The sequence below is a fragment of the Ptychodera flava genome, chromosome 18, assembly GCF_041260155.1.
Source record: "Ptychodera flava strain L36383 chromosome 18, AS_Pfla_20210202, whole genome shotgun sequence".
Taxonomy (NCBI): domain Eukaryota; kingdom Metazoa; phylum Hemichordata; class Enteropneusta; family Ptychoderidae; genus Ptychodera; species Ptychodera flava.
This window is the reverse complement of record NC_091945.1, coordinates 20950165-20975405: the sequence shown is the minus strand read 5'-3', so window position 1 is coordinate 20975405 and position 25241 is coordinate 20950165. Positions and strand designations below refer to the sequence as shown.

Here is a 25241-nt window from a genome sequence, read left to right as displayed (position 1 = left end):
TAGAAAAACGAGACAAAATCGAAAACAAAATAAAATAAAAATAATAAATCAACAAAAAATCCCAAACATGAATAAAAATGGCTTTCTCACTCATTTTCAAATTTGCAAAAAACTATTCTTGAAAAGTCTACTCAAGACCGTGTACAAGCTGACAAAGCAATAAACAGGCAAAAAAGTGATGCATTTCCTTTAATGGTTGTGTGATGCTAAAGGTAGATTACTTAATGGATCAATTGTGTTTGTAACCTTGAATGTTTCAACCCATTGTACAATTGAGCATTATGGCTGCACAATCTAAAAAAAATAGCACAGAAAATTAAAAAGCAATATATGCAGGACCCCGTATGTATAAATATCAATGAAGTGTAATTCAAATTTAATAAGAAATATTTTTTCATGAAAACACTGATCTCTTATAATTGATTTAAAAATCGAAAGTATTGCCGGCTTAAATTATGGATGTTCTGCGACAGATGATATTTTTTGATATGATATTTTAGAATGTGTGTAACTGCGTGAGTGGAAATAGTCACGACGGACTAGCCTTGAACTCAAAATGTGTCATGGTAATACGCTGTAGGATATAGAGAGCTGACTAAGCTAGCTGCCTGTACAAAATCAAAGTACACGATACAAAAAGCATTACAAATATCGCTATTCCATTTCTGTCCTTAGAAATCTCTGCAAATTTCCAGGCATATGTTGTGTGCATAGAATTTGTTGATTGTCCTGAGGTATATCTATATGAATATTGCAAATTGTTGAGTGAGTTGAATTTTTAGGTGAACCTTTTGGTATTACGTGAAGTACTATTTCATCTGGGGGGAAAACCAGATAAAGGGTAATTTTGGATGTGTAAAACCCAAGGCATGAAATGAAAAGTCAAAACTTTAGAAATCTTGACAAGAATAAAATGGTAGCCCAGGGAAAATTGAAATGGAACTATATCCAATATCATCATTGAAAAAATGTAACTCTTACCTAGTATATTCCACTCCCATATCCTAGAAAAATTATTAGTTTTAGAAGCACGAATAACTAAACTTTGACATATTCTTTCAGGAATTTTATCAAAATTTTACAACTACCATTGAACAGTGTCTGAGTTTACTTCTTCCATATTTGTTTTTTGACAGATCTTTTATAGAAACGAATTACAGAATGTCAGCTATGAACGCAAATCTCTGATTTTCACTTTTTTTTGCTCTGTGTATATCTACCAGCCATCTGTTTCATAAGAACCATTTTGTGAGCAGGCAAAATGAGCAGTTGAAAGACCACTTGTACTGGTTATTGCTCCAGGATGTTAGCCATTGATGCTGTGGTGATTATGCACACTCTAAAAGATGTCTATCTAATTTATGTTAAAAGTGTCAAACTTTGAATTTTGTGAAGAAAGATGAATTACAAAAATCTTATTTGAATTTCAGTTGTCACACTGTTCTTGAGTATGTAAGTCTTTACTGGGACATAATTTTTTTTCAATCTATGATATTTTTTTGTGTAACGATTATGGAAAATGTACACAACTGCATGAGAAAAGAATTCATAATTTAGGAGGGAAGGAGTTTTGCTTTATTTCAATTATTATGCACAAATTTGCACTTACTATATGCAACAGTTGCAACACCCCGTATGCTTGATACTTGTAAGAATTCACATTATATTTTGAAATGTTTATAGTTCATATACATCGTTGGAAAATCTGCCAGCAGTTCAAACTTCCAACTACTTACTTCAGTAATTTGTGATGTTTGGGAGGAAGTTCAAATCAGATTTGCATGGCCAGACTTTTGACACACTTCCAAACTTTTGTTAGCTCCGCTGTCAGCGACGCGGAGCTTATCAAAATAGGTTGATTATCCGTCGTCGTCCGGCGTCCGTCGTCCGTCGTCGTCCGTCAACAATTGCCTTCTCCTCTGAAACCACAAGTCCAATTGCTTTGAAATTTTATATGCAGTTCACTTGGGGTGACCTTACTTCAGTTTGTTCAAATCATGGTGATTTTTGCATATTTGTATTTTTGGGGCATTTTTTTGTGTTTTTGGTAAAAAAATCTTCTTCTCTGAAACCGCTCGTTCGATTGCTTTGAAATTTGATATGCAGTTTGCTTAGGGTGACTTAAATCAGATTTGTTCAAATGGTGGTGAAATTTGCATATTTGTATTTTAAGGCAATTTTTGTCATTTTTGGTAAAAAAATCTTTAAAAATCTTCTTCTTCAAAACTACCGGTCAGATAGCTTTGATATTTGGTACATATGTCCCTAGGGATGATCTATTTCAGATTTGTTCAAATTGTGCAGAAATATGCAAATTTGCATTTTTAAGGCAATTTTTGCCATTTTTGGTTAAAAAATGTATTTCTCAAAAAGTACTGGTCTGATAGTTTTGAAATTTGGTATACAGGTTTCTATAGATGAACTAAGTAATATATATTGAATTTCTGATGAAATCTGTAATTTTGTATTTTTGGGGCAATTTTTGCCATTTTTGGTCAAAAAATGTGTATTTCCAAAACTACTCATCTGATAGCTTTGAAATTTGGTATAGAGGTTTCTACAGATGAACTAAATGATATTTATTGAAATAATGATGAAATCTGCAATTTTGTAATTTTGGGGCCATTTTTGGTCAAAAAATGTGTTTCTCAAAAAGTACTGGTCTGATAGCTTTGAAATTTGGTATACAGGTTTCTACAGATAAGCTCAGTAATATATATTGAATTTCTGATGAAATCTGTAATTTTGTATTTTTGGGGCAATTTTTGCCATTTTTGGTCAAAAAATGTGTATTTCCAAAACTACTTATCTGATAGCTTTGAAATTTGGTATACAGGTTTCCATAGATGAACTAAATGATATTTATTGAAATAATGATGACAGGTGCAATTTTGAATTTTTGGGGCAATTTTTCCCATTTTTGGTCAAAAAATGCGTTTCTCAAAACGTACTGGTCTAACAGCTTTGAAATTTGGTATAACTAAGTGTATTATTTTGAAATTATGATAAAATCTGCAATATTTATTTTTGGGGGGCAATTGTTGCCATTTTTGGTCAGAATATTTTATTCTCAAAAAACTACTCATCAGATAGCTTTGGTTGACATGTTCTTAGGGATGATCGGATGTGATATATTCAAAGTATGATGAAATCTTCAATTTTGTATCTTTGCAGCTTATTTTAGCCACATTTTTCTGGCCACTGCATTGAGTTATCAAAGATTTCCACCTTCTTCATCAACATGTGTCAAAAATAGTTATTCTGTACATAAACACAGCGGAGCTATATCGGCCGCTAGGTCGCTTGTTTAGAAGAGGTTTGAGGTCGACTGAAACTTAGTTTCATTTGCTATGCGCATATTTTAATTATCAACAGTTCCTTAATCGGCCGTGGCTGTTTCTGCCGATTATCCAGCTCATGGAGAATAATTATATTTACAACTGCTGAAATAATGATCTATCGGTGTGTATAAATTATGAGATAATGACGAGGATCGTAATTACTCAATAATAAGCCAGGTTAATACACGACTATAACAACTATAATTGCTACACAATAAACATGTTGTTAGATTAACTCAATTTTGGAGTAAATTTATAGATATTAGAATAATTGCTATAAAGATCCATTGTCAGCCCTAGCCATTTTCCTGCAGCATTGACACATTTTCTACGGTAATAATGCATTAGCCGTCTGGATACACGTGTTAGGGAAAGAAAATAAGAGGATCATGTTTGTGCCTGTGTTAATAATTTAAAATGGGGGGAAAAGATGGAAAATATTGTATTGCTGCTGATGTGTAAATGTAGTGAAAAGGCCTTGACATGATTTTTGTTGGACGGTATTCATAGAATAATTTGTGCAATGCCTATTTTAGGCATTAAAAAAGAGAGATATCGCCTTCGATTTCACACGGTTTATTATTTGTAATAAACGTTGATTGATACTAATCTAAGTTTTAGTTTGACGAGGACGGGGGAAGAGGGACAATGGAAGGTTTGTTTCTCATCATCTTAGTGGCCTCTGGCAATTTCTGATCAAGTTCACAGAGTTGAAAAAAATTTCAAGTTAAGGTAGTTCATGCTTCGAAAGTGAAAGACTTAAACTTTGCTCAAACATTCCTCAAACTTTTCAACCACTTCACAAGAAGAAAAATTGGAGGTCACTGTGCAAATTTTGGTTCTTGAGAAACAAATTACCCTATAATACAGATATTTGAAATTCAAAATTACCCAACCCTGTGCTATCCCTATGGGGAAATGTTGAATACCTGATTTTCACATAAACTAAGCCGACAAAAACTTTATTTACTCCATATAAAGCTTCAAAACTCAAGCCCCCACAAGTAATAGGCAAAAGAATACCGTAAAAGTTTTAAGATTTCGAATATCTGTCCCAGAGGTGTACCGGGGGTAGTCTACATTAACTTGGGTAAAAGATCAGAGACGTGTTGGTGTATTATTTTAGGTTTACTACCTCCAATATAATAATCGGAAAACACTGCCACATAGTATACAAGTAGATTTAGATTTATTGTGTTGTGGGGATGCTCTTTGTGGCTTTGATTTCTGCAAGCTCCAGTTGCAGAAATTCAGAAAATGTATATATTCTTAATAAAAGGAGTTTCTGGCTTCTCTTGCATGTAGCATATGCTTTCTGAATTTTCAAAAAATTAGCATGACACATTTGCATTGCAAAACACCTGCAAAATTGCAATAAATTTGACACCAAAATTGACCAAAAATGCATTTGCATGTGTTTCACTGGGTACAATTTCATATTACCGGTATAAGCACTATCACAGACAATGTTGTTCTTTTGTCATTATTCAGCATCTCATGTGCTCTTTTCTTAAATTTCATATATTATGTTTTTGATTTTTGTGTATCATTTAGCATACATAGCAAATACTTTTCTTCAATAGTGAGTTGTATATTTATACTATATTGTTAGCGTAATTGCAGCTCACAGCTAAATGCAATTATTTTAATTAATGGTCTTGCATTTTGTTGAAATATAGGCATTTGGATAATATGCACAGTATTTCGATTCAGGGTGTCATTTCACGACCTTTCAAAAACTGATCATGCTGTTAATATCCTACAATTTACCTCCCCGCTGTCCTATGTTTTGTGAAAACAATCTGGCAACCTGCATACAAATGCACAAACCCGTGAAATCTAAGCTCAGTGACTATAACCATAAGTCCCTTTTTATTACACAACTTTCAGCCGAGATCAAAATCCCATTCACGCTCAAGTAATGCGCTGGGCCTATAAAACCTGTCAACCTGTTTGTTTGTGGTGACGAAAACAGTCTCTGCTGCACCAGCCATGAAGCTGATGCATAAAAAGATGGCCTTGACATCTGGCGAGACCTTTTCAAGGCGATTTGCATATTGCTTGTCGTAGGCTGCCCTTTAGTGCAAGACTAACTGTGATAAATGCCTTTATGGCTTGCCCATTCCGACATTGTCAATGTCGACATTGTTCGCCCGCAAGCTGTATTCAGCAAATTGCATTTCCAACACTATTCTCTGATGCCCATGTATGGCATGTCGCTTCAACACTGATTGCCTCGAGTGTCAACAAAATAAAAGATATTTTAATTTCTCATAAAAGGAATCAATTTTAGTTTTGTATGAGAATGTACGCAAACTAGGCACAGTTGAATTTTTGTAAACACTCACACATCGGGCAAATTTATTTGGTTTTGTCATTGATTACACTGAGTTAACAGTATACTGACCATTGATTGATGAATCATTTTACAGTACAGTTTACCAGAACAGCGTAACATGGCAACATATTTACTGAACGTGTCGAAAGAAATTTCCAAACTTAGATTTCAAAAATAACGTCACAAATTCCAGCATTCAGCTTTGAACTGACAGTTCCATGGGTCAATTAATTTGCATATCTCCTTCATTTAAATTAATTTATTGATTTCTGACTATTCAGATGATGTGACACCCAGACACGTTTTCCTTCGTTTGGTGTCTGTGTGGTTCTTTTCCATTCCTTGTCAAATGCTTCTCATGATATGTTGCCGGTTCTAATTCACGTTCATATTTCCCATGAATTTTCAATACGGCTTTGTTCACATGCAATGCAATTTTTGAACATAATATGTAAAAATGAAATTGGTTGCAGGGATGTAAGCCTGTGTGGTTTTTAGGTTAATGCCATTGAATTTGAGTTAGATATGTAAAAATGATTGCATTTGCTCTCCATCGGTTTATGAAAGGTACAGACAATACTTGGAAACAATACGATAACTCTTTGCGAGTGGTTGCCATGGAATTATTGAAAACATGTAAACAGAAAGGCAATTTCACTTTAAGAGTGCTTTTTTTTGTGTGCATGTCGTTAAGTTACACACTTGAGCCTCAACTAATTACACTCAGAGTGTTATTAATTTGAAATGAACGCGATGATATGGAGATTACTGTCAACATATTTTGGTAGTTTTTCACCAGCATAATTTGTCAAACAGTTGTGTCAAATAATTGTCACACATCACTGCAGGCATTAGATTAATGAATAAAATGATCATTTTAAATTCTTTGACAGAACTATTACCGTTGTATTGTAGAAGACACAATAGAAATTTAGAAAGCATATCAAACTAAGTAATAAAGATATAGGCCTCTCTTTGGCGCCATAGTGATGTGGGGCTAAATTGTCGACAAAGATACACTGTCTTTCATCCCCTGCAGTCTACTGAGTGTTGTCTAGTGCTGTCTCTCAATTTTTTTTGGATGTTTTGAACATCTTTATTTGTAAACACTGTTTGTCTACTTACTTTGATAAATCTAGTACACAGAATCCTTAAGATGGCCTCATTCCGATTTGTTCATATGATGCTGAAAGTGCCTTTGTTGTTTTTTTTAAGGATAATTTTACTCATTTAAATACGTAGTGAAATAATCCCCTGATGTGCAGCGTGCTCAGAAAGTTATGTCTGATTGGTCGATTGTCATTATTCACAGCAACTTAGGGAGTCTATTTGTATTATTCAATTATAATGGTAAGATTCAGCCAACCAATTGGATAACAGCTTCCGAGATGCTACACATTAGCCTAAATAATCCACCGGAGGAAGCACATGTTTGATTGTGTCAATCTTGGTTCACATATTCATATGGATGAACTCATGAAAATTTGTTCGAATTATTATAAAAGTTACTCATCAAGTTATAGTACTTGATTTCCTCCTGGGTTAGAGTATAACGGTCTTCTACTGAAGATGATTTTCTGATATTTCACCAAAAATCTCACAAAACTACCAGTTTTATTGCTTTTCAATGTGGTTCATAGATTTCTACGGTTGACTTGATTGAATTTATCCAAATTAAGGTGATATTTGAATGATGGTATATTTTGAAGATTTCCCTCCCAATGTCTTTATCAGGAACAATAACATTCTTCTTTCTTCTCTGATGTACTTTTCAAAATGTATTTGGGGATCCAATGTTGATCTGTCATTCACAGCTGCTTGTGTTTCAGAGGATTTTTTTTCTGTTATCTGTAATTGCCCCCAAAATTTGGTTTTAACCCTCTTTGAAACCTGTGTATACATGTAACCATTCGTGTATGATACAAGAAAGTCAAGCCTCTAAGGGTAATATGCAGTTTTTTATGAATTTCAATTATCACAATAAAATTATTCTTCCGCGTACATTTTTGTGTGAAATAATATAGTAGACCATTAAGTTTCTAAATAGTCGGCCATATATTGTATAAAAACCGTAATTTTTGAGTGATGAGCATCTTACAGAACAGACTGTACTAATGAATTATAAATTTGAAAAAAATTGTGATGACATTGGAAAGGATTAATAGAGTAATCAATATTGTTGAATTTGATGAGAAAGTTATGATAATCCCATGAGTATAAGTTGATTGGAAATGCACGGCTATCTCAGTTGCATCTTTGAGAATTAAAACTAATTAGATGAAGTGATAGTGTTGATGATACGTACTGTATGTTTGTATTCAGTGAGAAAGATAAATTACTTTGGGTTCTCGGTCAGCAGTTAGATCGATTGTTTATTTTACTGGCAGGATTTTTTCCTGAAAGCATGTCAAGGATGAGCTAGCTAATCCATTCGATATTTGGTGGTTTTAAGAGTTAGCATTTAGGCAATCCTGTACCTGAGTTTGGTAGTCTGCCAAAAAATCGTAAATCTCAAATAACTAAACCATTTTTCTTTCAAAAAAGATCCATGTATAAGATATCCGACTGACAAAATAGTACATCAGGGACACCTTGTATTCTACAGCAAATAGTCATTGCTCAGGAAAACATACTTCTAGAATACCAGGTGTTATTGTATTCAATATTGTTTTATGATTTAATCCAATATGGCTGACAGGCAACTGCATGACTGCTATCAAAACCTGAGTTGGTGGCCTCCCATTGTCCCAACTCTTACACATGAACAGAGGTTGCCGAGTTATCTGATTATATTAAACAACAGTGCACATCTCATCGACTTTGAATTTACATCGTGATAAAAATTACCACTATTCTGCGCTAAATTCAAATATACTAATGATCGAAACACACAGACCCAAATTCATCATGTTAACTTGATCTTTTCTCAGATATTCCATATTACAAGGTTGAAGTTCAAATGTGAATGTATACATACATGAATTGGCTATAACCTTTGTATGTACAGAAATGTTGTACACAGCTTTGTGTTGCTGCGAGTTTATATGGGCCCGCGTCTATCCTTGTACACCAACATAATGAAATTTTATGACATTTTTGTGACTCCTGAGAGGCCTATGAAGTTGTTCTGTTTTCACTTCTTTGAGACTTGAGGTCACTTTTGCAATTAAAAGTTTGGGGCTTTTTGCATATTTAGTGAAAACAGAAATAACTGTAGGAGAGGAGTCCATCCATGACATTTCCAGATTAGCAATATTGCCAGAATATGAAGAACTTGTGAACTGACATTGAAAGTTTAACATTTTGAAATTAACCCTTTGAGCGCCAAAGTCAATTTTTGTCACCCTTATAAAATAAAGCTTGGTCAATTTTTGTCACATTTTTGCCAAAATTTTGATAAAAAACTGTTGCTGATGAAATATTGTGTACATTTGGCCCACAATTGTCAGAAAAATTACAGAAAAGTTCATAAAAATTGGTAAAATGTTGCACTAAAATTTTGAGGGGAAAAAATACAGCACTCAAAAATTAAGCTGTCATGTCTGTAGGCCTTGATTTGAAAGAGGTGCGTTTTGATGCAGTGCCCTGGCTTTGAAAAGCCTCAAGAATACCAGCCAGCAGAGTTTGGGATTGGATTTATGAGGAGCTGATAAGAAAACAATATTATATACGAAGTTTTGTCCTAACTTCCCCAATGTTTAAATTGCATGAAAAGAATAACTGCTTTTGACTGTTCTTGTCCTTTAATGTGGAATAGAGAATTAAAATTATTCTGGTGCTATTACTAGCCTTCTCGTTGATCAGCTAAGAGTCCATAAAATGATCCACGGAATACTTTATTGCCACTTTACGTTTGAGAACGTAATCTGCCCGGTAAAGAATTTGCAGGGGCCGCTATAAAATTGCACGGTTTGGATTATTGTGAGAAAGTCTAGTTTTAATGTCAATGGATATAACTTCCATTGTATACACAGCGTAGAACACATTGCAAACTTTTTCATGACATTGTTTCAAACTAAGAAAGTTGTAAAAACGGCCGAAGGGAAACGCTGCATTGAAGTAAGCATGATCACTCTGACCCCAAGGTCGTAAGTATTTAGAATTGTGGTTTCGCAAAAATTCCGATGCTGGGGTCCGTAAATCAGGCATTTCCGGTTGTAAGGTGTGGAAGTGCGAATTGAATCCATGCCTGGCAACTGAGGTCAGTATGGTTGTCTGACACGCCATTTATCAAGGAGAAAGCCACAGCCTGATAAACTGTGGGTGGTTCTGTGGCTGACAATGTTTTGAGAAAATAAAGCAGGGGTGGGCAAGTCCATTCAGTGGCCGGTGGTCCCCTGCCAGCCATGCAGGCTGGAGGGAGTTTGCCAGTCCTGCGCACAATCTGTATCGTTCCAAGTCTAAGTGTTGGTGTGCACTGTTGCTGTCTGACCCATGGTTTGATGAATATGAGTGCCATGGTTTTAGCAAAACAATTACGACAGATAAACTACAACCTTTAATATATAGCGATTGGTTTTTTCGAATTCCTGTAACTGCTTTTAGTATCACTCGTCCTGACTGATGCTCAAAAAATTGATGTAAAAAAACTGATTGATAAAAAACAATATGGTATAGTATAAAAGTGTATCATTGCTTGTTACTGACTGCAAAAGAGCTGACAGGTATGACTGTGTAAATAGCGCAGATCAGTTATCTTCCGAACTGATGGCGTATGGATCTCCTTTGCTGATAATCCGACATAGAGGTTATGACACCATAGTCGGATGGCTATCTGCAGTGGTCATATGTGCCGTTTGCTTTTGAAATATTATCACCAAAACCTAAATATAGACATTTAGACAGGGTAATAAATCATCAGTTACGAGTGCCATTTGATTGGCTAGAGGGCTCATGTGACTGACATAAGACGATAGCAGGTTGGTTAATACACGGGATTAATTGCTACTGCACACAGGGCCTGAGAGGTTGAGACCCTGCATCGCCAGTTTTCACCACCAAGTTTGGTGCAGCCTTAGTGTCTACAGCAGTGTTGTTGGATCAGTGTATTCAAGGGCAGGGGTGTGTAGGGTGGAAGAGTCAACTATACATTGTTCCTGATACATGCAGGAAGCTAGCTGATAGATGTTAATGTTAGATTATTGAGCATGCAATTTCATTCATGTTGACCTTGGTAAGCTTGACCTTGGTAAGCTAAACCACGGTCACACCACATGACCATGGCTATACAGTATCTTTTGAGTTTGGATCATGACTGGCAGATTAGCACTGCTATGCTACTTTTATAGCAGGATTAAATGTCTATAGTCCCAACCATCATTCAGGAACTGAACGGAAATTTCCCCTTTGTTGTGATGAGATCTCTGTTGGGTGATTTTTTATGCACAAAAAAGCCATATTAATGAGATGTACTTTTTGGTCTAAAAATTGACAGGTTTATTATTGCTATTGAAAAGATATCAGATTAAAGCACATCAGAGTCCACTAAAGTTGGTATCAGTGGCTTTCAAAAGATGGTTCACCAGTAATAACAGCCAAGTTTTAAAGTATAACTGGTGAATTGCAAAATGCAAATTTAATTTGCATGCCTTGAAAAATAATCTGTACAAATGTTCAAAGTAAGATATTGTTTTGAATACAAATTTCTTTCTGTAATCATCACAATACAAGAAGATGAAACATAACATTTCTCATTTTCGCTAAATCTTATTTGCACACTGTGAAAAATTCAGCCTGTGTTACTATGGAAACCGCTGAACCCGTGTTAAATCAGTTCCTTGAAGTGGGAATTTCTTGCTAACATCCATAATGGGCTGTCTCATCTTCAGACATTCAAGTTACAATTCCTCCTGATACGAGAATCAGAGCACAATGGTATTACCATAGTTACCGCATACTATTAAATGTAAACATATGACAAAATGAGCACTTCTTTGTGCGTGTTGAATAATATTGAATTATACTATCTTCTGTGCATTGCCCTGCGGCCCTGTACATGCACACATGCTGCAGATTGAAGCAAAATCAAGCGCGTTGAAATATCATCTTTTCACTATTTCATAACATTTTATTTGTTAACAAATGAATGTGACTTAAGCATGTGTATGGCAGATGAGTTTATTTTTTGATACAACTGACAATTAAGACAGGGAATACTTTTGATTCCAAAAGAAAGAATTAACAAACGTGTTCCATGTCATAAACGTAAAATTTGTGCCCGATAATGGGGTCCATAAATCGTGCAGGGAAAATAAATGCACAAATTATCATATACAGAGATCGATGTACTTACATGAACGGTCATGTACCTGTGACTGCTGGGGCAAATGCACTTTCCTGGGTTTTCCTGTGAACCTTCAAAAAATGTTCAAGTGTTCAAGGATACAATTAGCATGCATGATCAACATCTGCCAATGAAATCACTGCACTAGCATCCACATATGTGTTACAATCAATAATGTGCGTTTAGGAAGTATGAGACTACAAGAATGGCTTCCCTTTAAAGCTGCCTGGAAGAGATCATGTGATTTTATGAATGTAATGAAGAATTTTTTTCGGGGGGCTTTAGAGTCTAGTTTTCATTGTACATCTACTAATCTTATCTTTGTTGTCATTGATGCAAAATCGGCCATAGTTTCAGTTTTGGAACATGTGTAATATGACTCGATGCATCAAAGCTTTTTATTGACTTCACACAAATGTCTTCTCAAATTCTGGCCTGAAAGGCCATTTAAGGTAGTATGCACCTTGAAAGTGAAAAGACTTTAACTTTTTGTCAAAAAAAATTTCCGAAATGAAGCTTTCAACCATTCTCTTACCAAATCAAGGATAAAATCAAGGATAAAAATCAGGGATCACTGTGCGAAGTTTCGTTCCGGAGAAACAAATTACCAAACATTAACTTGGCGATATGTGAAATTCAAGATGGCTACCATCCTTGTGTTAACTCTATGGGCAAAATTATTTTGAATTTTTGAAAACTAAAATAGTGAAATTTTTTCTTTCTACAAAAGCTTTTAAACGAGTCCCCCATAAGTTGTAGATCAGAAAAGAATTGTTGAAATTTGAGAGTCCAAATATCTGTCCTGGAGGCTTGTTCTAAGGTACTTTAAAAATTAACTCACCACTTTTATAAGTTGAAACAGGGAGTACTTTTCTTGTTATATACATTCTTTACTAACAGTGCTAACAGCAATGACTTCACCACAAATTACTGCACGATATCATACCATTAAAGAAAGTGAACTTATGAAAGTGTAAGAGAACATCGACTCAGCGGAAAATGATGACATATACTGCCGTAGTTGGTCAGGAACTTTTTGGGAACGAGATCCCAGTCTGATCATAATAATGTCAAACTATTCAAGTTTTCCACAAATGGTCTTTTCTACGGCATGGCTAAAGATGAATTCTTCCAATTGTCAAATTGTACATTATGACAACTCGCCAGTAAATGAAAGTGTCTTCACGCATGCATGCGTACATACAGTGATGGTCGCTGAATGGACCACTTCTGTGGCAGAGAATAAAACACCATGCACAATTTCCAGTGATCAGTCAACCACAAGTCACCTCAAAAGGGACGAGGTGACTGCAGAAAGGACAAGCATTACATTTCATTTATGTCGCTTCAATCACAGTTCTATTCACCCCATGATAATGGCTGTGTGTACTGGGGAGTATATGAAGCTTTTTAACAAATGCTGAATACACAACAATTCTTTGAAGAGAAATTCAGTGGCTGTCAATACTGACAGAGTGAGTTACAGGCTGTGATAATTGTATACGCTTTTTTCAAAAGTAATATTTTTCATCGTTGGCAGAGTGTGATGAGAGGGCTCTTGTATGCTCTAGGACAGTTTTTGCAAGTCCTATTGAGGGTGAAAGCAGTGGAGCACACCCTGGAAATGATATGAAACCGATTTGCGGAAACTCTTGAAAAATTGATCAGCCACTTGCAATTTGCAAGCGTGCTTACATTTGGCATGCTAGCTATCATAGAATACATGTGTTTTGTGTCGACAAAGTGCTTTTGTGACATTGGAAGCCCTCAGTGATATGTTGACTGTGTTATCTCGTCTGAAAAATGGCTTCTGGAAAGTCCTGGGGATTTTAATGGATGCCAGGTTTTCCAATCATGTATGATCTGATATGCCATGCTTTTTCATTAATATTATGTCAGAGATTAGTCATGTAACAAGGGCCACTCACTTTTGTCTAACTTTGAATTTCAAGATTTGATGCCGTTCTAAGCCTTCCATTATCATTTGAGATTGCATTACTTCATGGGAATGGGCATATTAAACCTTAAAGGTACACAGTCACCTGTAATCTAAATATGCCCATATATGGTCAAAGGGGCATTCCTTGGTATTCAAAATGCCCATGTGAGGGCGCTTTTTTTACAAAGCGGCCGTCCGCTTAAAATCTGTGATTGGTTAGATTTTCTCTTTCCACGGTAACTGTGGCAAAATTGAAACAGGTGACAGTATACCTTTAAAATACACAACCGATTTTAAATTATTTCTGATTCTTTACGAGAGTTGGAAATAGGCAAACTTTTTCAGTGTCGTAAGACTCCATATTGTTTATTCCTGAACACCTTGCAATTCCCATGCCAGCCAAAAAGAACAATGGGCAATGGGAAGGCTCATCATAAATTCATGATGTGACAAGATGATGGATACATTAATTTACAAATAAAATGAAATCAAGAAATGATGGATGATAACAAAAGTCGCTGCCCGTCCTACATTTGAGTTTACAAAAACTGCCGATAATGGTTTTAAGGTAGAACGCGCTTCAGGAACAGATAATTGGACTTTTCAAACTTTTACGATCCATTTTTGCTCTACCACTTGTTGGAATCATTTTGAAGCTCATGGAATGAAAAAGCTTTTCACCAGATTTTTTTTTAATCAAAAACTTATTTTTCCCCATAGAGTTTACACAAGGATGGAGGCCATTTTGAATTTCAAGCTTCAGGAAAATATTGGCGAATGTACTTGTGTTGTACCCGATTTTGCTTGATGACCCTTGATTTTCATTCTTGATTTCGAAAAGGGAATAGTTTAAAGTTTTTTAAGTAAAGTTTGGGCAAAAGTTTAAATCTTTCAATTTCAAGGCGTAACCTAATTAAAGAGCCAGTACTGAAGCTGTAACTGTTGATGATTTTTTTCATTAGTTTTGTTTTCAGCTTCTTGTTCTACTGTCTGAAGCATGTTGAGATGCACAATATTCAGCTTGTCAACTCAGCCTGTACATGTGTAGACTGCATTGTTATTGTTGACAAGCTGAATACTGAGATACCCAGTATCTGATTTCGTCAACTCAGCCTGTACATGTGTAGACTACATTGGTTCTCATTAGAATTTAAACGTAAACAATAAAAGTGCATTTTCCATGTAGAGATTCTGTGTCTTGACAGGCTAAATAGTAAGAATAGGTGTTTGAACATGCTTTGGGGAGTATAAGAACTTGCCATCAATATTAAAAAAAAAATGTGAAAAATTGTAAAAAGTCACAGCTACTGGTCCTTTACGTAAAACATTCAATGTTGGTGATATGTTTATCCCGAAGCACAATATTTACCAATCAAACAGCTGCTTTTTAGAGGTTATTACCCAATATCGCCTGTTCCTGTGTCGTATCAGCATGAGTGTCATTTGTGCTGCGTCAGACACGAGACGAAGTTGAGTGTCTGACGCAGCACAAATGACACAAATGCTGATACGACACAAGGAACAGGCGATATTGGGTAATAACCAATTTATCATATACCCATGCCCATAATTTTAGGGAATTTTTACAAATAGAACGAAAAACCTTTAATTTTGAGGCTTTACTTTATTACGCCTTGCGCATAAATATCAGAATGTTTATGTGAACAGGCTTCATTCATAAAGAATACGACAAAGATGTCATCATCACGCGCGACATCGCTGCAAGTCGTCCATATCTCAATGAAAGCCAAGAAGAAAGACACCGTGATACAAAAATCGTCATACAGAAGGAACATTTTAAGGTGCAATATGCTATTACAACTGTAACCGATCAAAAACTGCTATCTGATTTCGGTCGTCGTACGGCGGCACGGAACTCGCGCGGAGAGGGGACGCCATTTTGTTAGTTTACCTTTAGAGTTGCCATGTCAACAGTCGTCGCGCGCGCGACATCGCTGTCACGCCATGCGCTCACTACCTGTTCGGTGGAGACCGTGCACAGTGCCGGCGCCGTGCGAACGGCAGAATGTTTGCTAGAACTTGACCAAAAAAATACCATGGGAAAACATTTCAAGACTCAACGTGATATTTCCGTATTTTGCAACCAGAAATACCCGTGTTCCTTGAAGCCCTTCAAGTTTTTACGTCGGCGACATCGCTTCGCAGGCGGGGAGCGGCAGCCATTTTGTTGTTTACGTTGTTTACCAACAAACTGCTAATGTAGTTCGGGAAAACTCTAAAACTGATGACGTTCATCGTGCATATCTCGACGTTTATCGTGAAATATCACGGCTGATATTTTACGTTGAACGTCACTAGGATGTAGCAATATGGGCAGTTTATCGTGAAATATCACGGCTGATATTTTACGTTGAACGTCACTAGGATGTAGCAATATGGGCATGGGTATATGCTTTGAAATAAGTTTACACTGAGTATTAAGGCAGGAGATTTCTGATTGTGTAGGCAGTTCCACTTCATGCTTTCTTATGCATGATTTCTACTCTAATGACATATGCATTGGGGAATTTTGCCAGTTCCTATGCTGCCTTCACTGAGGTTATCCAGTATACAGGCGCATCTTTCAGAGTGCCAAAAATTCACTCATTCCAACTGAAAAGTGTATATTTCCTCTGTATTTTACAAAAAATAATACAATTCGCTGGTTGTAAAACCTCGTGCAAGTATACAGCCTCACTTCCTCAAATCTGATCGCAGGGGTCTACTAGGATTGAATAGAAAAAAAACTTGTAAACAAACAACCCAATAAACAAAGGGGCAAACAATGTTAAGAGAAAGAACACAGAAAGAAACAGGAAAAGACTATAAATAAATAAACAGCTAAACAAAAAATAAAAGCACCAACAAACTGACGATTTGACTGAAAATACTATGAGTCGAGAAATTATGAGACTTGTAGTTGGTGTACTTAATTTCTGTGCTTGGAAATGGACCTCCTCTCTCTAATTAGATTAGAGACGCATAAAAGAGATCAAAGATGGAGGAGAATTCCCCTAAACGTGAAGAATGGTCCACTGAGGAGAAATCTAAACTTGAAACAAATTCTATCACAGGATAGAAATACTATAGTATATCAAAATAAAGTGATGTGTTCTTGACAGTGCACTTGATAACGGGCTCTTTATAGAAAGCCATTTCATGAGGTTCATGCCCCGATCTTTTCTTTAAGACACTCTTCTTACTCAAAAAAAAAAAAAAAAAATAGAAAAAGAATCCTGTGTCTCTGTTGAGTGTATATTCCACACCTGATTATAAGCATTTTTCAGGTCAGCCTGTCACACATCAGAGTGGATAACGAGAAGAGCGAAAAGCGTGATATCTCAGTTGAAGGTCAAAACAGGTCACATTGCTGTGTAAGTTGTGCATGCTGTGACTCAATTAGAACTTGGGTATGAACTGTGATGTTGTGGTTTGTAGTCCGCTGAAATTAGCAGATGACACAGTCAGACACATTGAGTGGATTTCTTTTCTTCATCCATCAAGGTTAGAGCCCTGCTGGGCAGGACAGACTACAAACATCGTACTAGTTCTGTGCTACTGTATAATCCATGACTTTACCACAAGGTGCTAATTAACACCGTAAAACAATTTACCAGTTTCCTTACACCAGACTGACAATTACCCTGATTGTTGTTGTTTTATGACTTGTGATAATCAATTAATAGATACTTTAATTATACGATAATTAAAGTAATTGGTTTCAGTGCTCCAGTGTTCAAGGCTCACAATAATTATGGTATCAATACACCTGTATCTCTTTGCCATCAATTTTATATTCGTGGAATGAAACAGTCCACTGGCCAGGAGTGGTTTTGGATTTTGACGTCATAATGGGTTTCAGTTATTTCATGTTTAAAATGCTACACAGAGCATTCAGATGTTGAGAGGGTACATGCCATGGTCATAAAAATATGAAATTACTAAAAATAGCTACATGTCACTGAAACTCAGTGTTTTTAAGACAAACGCACAGAAAGTAATAAAAAGCATCATAGAAACCGCCACATTGATAACTGAAAGCTAGAGGTTTTACGCTGACAACTTCATCATTAAGGGGGGTGCCACTGCTGCTTGCGACAGTTGTGAAAGTGGATACAATCCATTATTGAATGGCAGGACAGACAATGCAATCTTAAGTCACGCATCTGGGCAAATCAGTTCGGCAGCTATCGTATACATCGCATGGTTGAACATGTTTTTGATGACGCTGATAAAAAAAAATCACTGACCTCACAAGGCCTGACATTGTGCACAGAGCCAAGGTTGCAACGTAATTTGTGCGTCTACACGTTACACTGTGCAGAGTCAAATTAATTTTTCACATGCCTTGCCCACAGTATCCACAGTCGCTGTCGCTCACCTATTTTGGAAATAAAGCACTGCATTAAATGACAATAATAAGCGTTAAAATTTGTCACATTTTGACAATTTCATGTTAAAATTTGCATACATGGAGCCAGTATAAATACTAAAACCGTATGTACAGACACTATCCTCCATTTCAAGCGAAGTACATTGTATCAAATCAGATCAGCGTTTATTAATTCTGTCTCGAAGCGACAAAGCTATTAAACCAATGAACGATACTGCTTGAGATAAAAGTTCATTGCAGCCTCAGCAATAAAAATTTAATGAGATTTTGTCTACCTGGGGTCTCTATACACTGCGACTTCTGATAGATTTTTTCATCTCATGAAGCTTCCTACCTTCAAAGTTTACGCTAGAATATTGCCACTGGTACAACAATATGACAAAAATAATTTGCAATTTACAAAATGAAAAGAGATCTTGATATGTACAATCGATTTTGACTGTTATGGGGCACTTTCAATTATTGTGTTTTGGCTGTGTTGTGAAGTTTTGTATTTAAATATTGACTTATTATTTTCCTAATTTTGGTCATTTTTAAATTAGTTTTTCATGACCATTTGCAGTGTTTTTGCTAAGGTTTTGGAATATAGGTACTGTAAATGAAGTAGGGATCTCGAAACCAATAGCGTTGACCGTGATTTCAGGTTTGTTACTAAATATAGCTGCACGCGTACGACTTTGGACAACGCTGCCTGAAATTCGGATAAATTTTGCTGTTGCATGCCCCGGGTTGCATGCGTGCATGGCTGTTGTTGCAGCTTGAAGTCTGAGCCATAAATTCTTACGAATAAGTGTTACTTTTTGTAGCCATTGTAACACTGGCAGGTTTTAGTTGCGTCGTTTATGCAAAAAATGCAGACAAATATTTATTTATGCATTTTAATGGGATAAAACATGGTGTCATTCACGATCTCCGCTACTCTGTTGTCCTCTTTATGTAATGGTACTGATATTCTGAAGGGGAACCCCTGGTAACTTGGGGAACCCTGTTAAAATTTACTGGTGTACCCTGATTTAAGAGACAGAATAAACCATCACTGCTAGATAAGATACAAAGCTCTACAGAGTGTTATAGCCCGTTCAAACTAAATATATGATGCGAGTGTGGACATATTTTTCATATCTTCCTGAGGAATTTGAATATCCAGTTTTTGAGGGAAACATTAAACTGTTTTGTTGTCAAATGGGATAATTATCTTTCATTGAGTACGGAATATGTTTCCTGTTGATATAGATACCCTGTCTGTCCAATTGATAAACCAATCTGCATCTCATTTTCCAAAATGGTTTTTTGTTCCCAACGTTGGCAACACTCTGCCTCAGTGACTGCACGGGTACATCTGTGTGGCTAAAAGTATGTAAACGGAATGAAAAAAGGTGAACGAAAGCTGCAAAGAGTGAAGTGTGATCCCACTGGCAAAACTTATATCAAGACTGTGCTCACACTCAACAATCTTAAAAATCAACATGATCTTAGGGGGTTCAGTCCTTTTCAAAAAGCTGTCTGAGAGCCATAATGAAGATTGGGCTCTGTATCCTTCAAGTGCGCGGTCCCATTTAATGATTCTGTGTAGTGTATATCCTGCTTTGTCTTTTAATAACAGCCTCACATTTTTGGGAAATATATCTAATGTTTTCAACACCCACTCTTCATTTATGAAGCAATTAATGTCATAAATGACATAAAAAAAGGCAGCAGTTTTATGACTTCGAACTGCAATATGATTAAAATCTTTGATTCTGATAAACTCTCTCTCTTTCTTTGTTTACAGCACAAATAGAAATAATACCCTGTAAAGTGTGTGGTGATAAATCGTCAGGGGTACACTATGGGGTCATATCATGTGAAGGATGCAAGGTGAGTCAAACTTTCACTAACCTAGGGTGCCATATTTTAGAATATTCCACTTTGCAGGGGGGGGGGGTTTAATGAATACCCATGTAAAGTACAGTTAATCATAAGGAGTACACTATAGGGTGCGTCCATATTATATGAAGGATGCAAGGTGAGTCAAACTTTCACTAACCTAGGGTGCCATGCTTTAGAACATTCCATTTTGTTCCATTTTTGGGCAAAGGCCTCCATTTTAAGGGCAAGCAAAAAAGTGACATTTTTCATGTCGAAGTGTGGCTGGATTAGTTGTGACAAAATATTTGCATAGTTTCTTGAACAACGTAAAAGTAAAATTGCAAGAAAAATGAGCCTTCAATGTAAGCTGGGTGACAAAGAAAAAAAAACGGAGTTCCCTTTTATCCAACACATAAATAATTCAGTCTTCTCAGAGCGTCATTTAGCAACCCTCAGGCATTGTTTCATGATCTATCATTTTACTGGTAGGACACTCAATATTCTTTTCCAATAATAGCTTGAATACTTTTGAACAGAGTTTCAGGTGAATAATGTTCGTCCCATGTATGAATTTTTCTTTGTTTCAAACAAAGAAAAATTCATTCATGGGACGAACATTATTCACCTGAAACGATAACCGTATCATGCATTAGAGAGGACATAGTTTTCAGTAGTAGCTATTTAAAAATGTTCAAAGATTGGTGTCAGTAGCTATCTGTAATCATCTCTGTTCAATGGCATGCTTATTTGAAGGAACAAAAATTATATTGAGACAAACACACGCACACACATACACACAAAAGTGTTTGCTCTTGGTTTGACAAGACTGTGTAAAGTAATTGTAGCAGTGTTTTTGTTTAGAGTGCACAGGTAAGCATGTAAATGTTACCAGGGTACCCCTGTCATTTTATTGGGATTTTCCTTGATATATCAATGCAATCCGATTTAAGTGATTAGGCAGCAGAAATGTTTCAGGGTTCCCCTGAAATGTTACCAGGGTTCCCCGGTCATTTTATCGGGGTTCCCCTTGGTATATCAGTGCAACTAGATTAGGTGATGGCAGAAAATAGTTCCAACATCATTTATGAATGTTTCCCATACCTTAGCGAAAACACTGATCAGACCATTTGTTGTACATGTGATTCCATGGTTACCTCATTTCAAAATATTACACTCCCTCCCCCCTCCCCACAACTCCAATGTCACTTTGAACAAAGTCCACGTCGAATAGGGCTGAGCCATTCACCTGGTTAACCATATTAAATAGTTATATTAAGTGATCAAGAGCATGCAGCTCTCTGAGATACAACAACTCAAAAACAAAGTAAGATAAAACAAATACTAAACAGATATTGTGCAACCACAGTAGCCATGCTTTGAAATCTTTCAACACTTAACTGCGGTAAACATAATGATCCAGCTATGATTGGCACTCACCCTTCCGAAGCCTCTTTCTTATATCATGTAGTCAAAGCACACAGTATATCTATGCTATATTTGATTTGCGCAGTTGAATGCATCTGCAGTTTGGTGAGCAGCTTGATTGAATTCAAAGCTCTTCAAATCTTCAAATATTTTTCCCTCGTTCTATACCCCAGTACGTGGCTTGACATCACAAATATACTGGCAATTAAGAAAAGTACACGAGGATCGATAGCGATATTATATAGGTTAATATATATGTGTAAAGCTGTCTGACAAGACCAGATGATGTCCCCTTGGATAAATAATGGTGAATGCAAGTTGTTATTCTAAGTGATTGCGCTGGACTTGGAAACTTGAAATTAGAAACACGCAAGAAATTTCCAAACTTGCACCGCAATTCTTACAAAAATCAAGTTGAGTCAAAAAATGTCTGAAAAGATCACTTTTCCTATTGGGAAGAGCTTTTAACAGTAGTCAATAACTTCATTAGTTAAATGACACTACAGAAATTACAATTTATATCTAAAGCTTTATAAATCCCTTCTTTTGATGACATTTTGTCTGTCGTGGAAATGTTTTCCCTTAAACTTGTGTAACAAAAGTAAGGGTAACCCCTGTCCATTTTGGCAGAGTACAAAATAAAGGCTCTGATGGAACATCAATTCAAACGTTTTTCCTGCATTGGATGTATAACTGACAAAATTCATGCAATATTTTCCAATTCATACACAAGAGTGCCTTGGCAACAAAATGCTGTGTTTGTGACGCACAAACATGCAGCAGAATTACATCACTGATTATGGGTTTAAAATGTGCAATGTGATATCCAGCCATGCAGTATCAGTTGTTAAAATGTCATCTCTCTCTCTCATTAAAGCTGGAACATGTATGATAAATGACTTTTCCCAACTCTGATCTAATAATGCGCTGTTGGATAATGCAACCGCTGGTACCGGTCCCAGCATGAAGAGTGAAATATCCGACACTCGGTGATATACTGCACAAAACGATGGACCAGAAAAATGGCGATAACAGACACCATACTATTAAATTTTCAGTTTGCACTTGTTGGATGAGATGGATAGTTTTCAGATAGCGTATATCATAAATCAAGCACCCCTGAATGTAGACTCTCCACAGTCGCTGTGCCTTGTATTGTGCGCCGCGATGGGCTTGCATTCGAAGGCTACGCCGCGCTTAGTTTGAGGACGCGCTGCCAGACACAGCGACTGTCGGTTCTTGCAAGGATTTGAATATTCATAAGGTAGTGCCATCAAAATAAAAACCTATCTTACTGGACGGAGAGAATATTATTCTAGTAGCTAGTAGACCTATATAGGCGATATATTTTTATTTGTCATTTTTAATTTGATTTGGCTATGGTACTTGTCATTTGTTTTTGATTGACGGATGCATGACGTTCTATAAAGTACCCGGATCAGGCAGAAATCCGACCGGTCGCTTGCAAGAACGTCCAGACCCTGGGATTCGCGTCGCGTCTTTGAAGGGCGCGCGCGTTCCAACTGCTTGACAGGGAAGAACGCGAATACCAGGGTCTCTGCCAGACTACCCTGAATGCTGTGAACTGGAACAATGTGATGAAATTTCAAGATTATAAACACAACTGTATCAAAAACACATACTAAAATTAAGCTGCCGCTTTCTAATTAGGACAATTTTCCAAACTCACGACTATCCATTTAAATAATAATCTGTATATATAGCTTTTACAGTTAACATCTATAAAACTTTACTTATTTTATTCTAAATTAACGAGATTATTTTATGCAAGCTTATCTCAGCTGGGCTACCGTTGCTAATGAATTGCAGCGTAACATGAATTTTATGGTAACAGATTTTCAAATGGCTACAGTATTGCCTCATTCATGTCATTTGTTCGTAAAGATTACACCACCTGAGCTGGTGACCTTTGACCTTTTCCATCATCACATGACCAAAGGTATTCCTTCTCTCCGATCCAGATGTTGCTCTCTGAGGAATTTATTTCTCATTAAGACAGTGAACAAAGCTGTAGGAATTTGTATCTACCGTAGGCCATGTGAATAACATATGGAACAATTAAATAGTGAAAAGCTTGTTCATATTTATATATACAGTGTACGTGTACCCAGCGTTGTCAAGGCAGCAACTCCCACCAGACATGAAACAGGTTCAAGGTCACCTTATCTGTACATAGTCAGTGAAAGGGAGCTGCTACGCTTTTGAGTAATCAATTCTTCTGTTGGTGTAGTCTGATAGCGTATACAATCAAATTACTTTGATCGTCAAACAATCACAGGCAAATGGTACCTCTATATGACAAGCAGGCAGATCAGACCAAGGCCAGATCACTGATTAGAGTTTAATGAGCATGAACTCTTTGACGAGAGCTGTGGATTCAGGAGAGAAAGTTAAAAATGTAGCCTTTCCTGGGTTCAACATTGACTGGCACTCGGGTATTTTGGCAGTGTGCCAAAATGGGCGTGTCTGTAGAAAAGTTCCACTTGACAGTTGCGTTTGACAGGTTCCTGATGGCTGATTGATTGTGCAGCGATAAGCTTCCATGCAGAATACCGTATTACATGTTGCCTGTCGACATCTGGATTTTTTTTGAAGGATTATTTTCTGATATCCTTCCGAAGTGTCCGTCTATCAGAATGCAAGGATACAGGCTTTGTAGTGATAAAATCAAATGTACGCCGAGTGTGTTCACGTTGTAACATCCTCAGTTCTCCATTCATACCCAGATGTATTCTTGCCTTTCAGTATTACATATTTCAGCTGAAATTCCTGGATAGAAAACAGCCTGTCATTTGACAAAGTGGGATTCATTAGAAAAAATACTTGGTGTCTGTTTCTGAAATGTTAACTAGTATTAAAGATTGATTTGATCATGTTCTTCAATCATAATTGGTGACATTTTGTGAGTCAGCTTCAGCCAATTTTATTCAAGCTGGCAGAGATGGGATGTTAACAAAGTTGGTTTTAGACCCCCCCCCCCCCCCCAAAAAAAAAAACAAAAAAAAAAACAAAAGAAAAAAAACACCAAAAAATACAAAACAAACAAACCGTTTCTGGTCCTTGACATTCAGCAAAAGTGATGTGGTGATGTGGTTTTCTTTTTTTTTTCTTTTTTTTCCTCCTTTTTCTTATTCCTGAAAATGCTGGTTTGGCACTATTGATGCAACAGTTATTGTCTTTTATCACTGGCTGCATAATACTTCCGTTTTCTTTTAACATTTCTGGACATGCAAACAGGGATATCAGGGAAAACTGTACTGATGAGTATGTAACCCCTAAAAAAACCCAATGATGCGCAGGTTCTGAAATGAAGTGTGCGGTGACCAGAAAATATCTTTTTTTCACCTAATATACTGAGGAATATGCTTGCTACGTTTAGGTGCTGGCTGGATTTTTTCTGAATGACGAAGATTTATCAAAAATTCAGGTGAATAAATTGCAGACTTTAATTGATGAAGAATAATTTATTTATGGTTTGTTTTGATTAAATGACAGAGATTTTATCAAAAATTCAGGTGAATAAATTGCAGACTTTAATCGATAAAGAATAATATGTTTATGGTTTGTTTTGATTTATGGAAATTGAGAAAAAGGAATACGGTTGCTACAAACTGACACATGGTGTTGTAATTTCAAAAACACACACAGAAGAC

General features: G+C 36.4%; 1 protein-coding gene and 1 long non-coding RNA gene across 4 annotated transcripts in view; one reads left to right on the top strand and one right to left on the bottom strand.

Annotated features, from left to right (window-relative positions):
* The window catches only part of LOC139117131 (nuclear receptor ROR-alpha A-like), an 83554-nt gene that overhangs the window by 22682 nt on the left and 35631 nt on the right, over window positions 1–25241 (top strand). For both annotated transcript variants that reach the window (XM_070679981.1, XM_070679980.1), the window contains exon 2: window positions 20066–20151. In XM_070679981.1, the coding sequence (XP_070536082.1) occupies window positions 20066–20151 (86 nt within the window). The remainder of the gene's footprint in view (window positions 1–20065; window positions 20152–25241) is intronic.
* LOC139117136 (uncharacterized) overlaps window positions 1–25241 on the bottom strand; it is a 55677-nt gene that overhangs the window by 7473 nt on the left and 22963 nt on the right. The window lies entirely within an intron of this gene.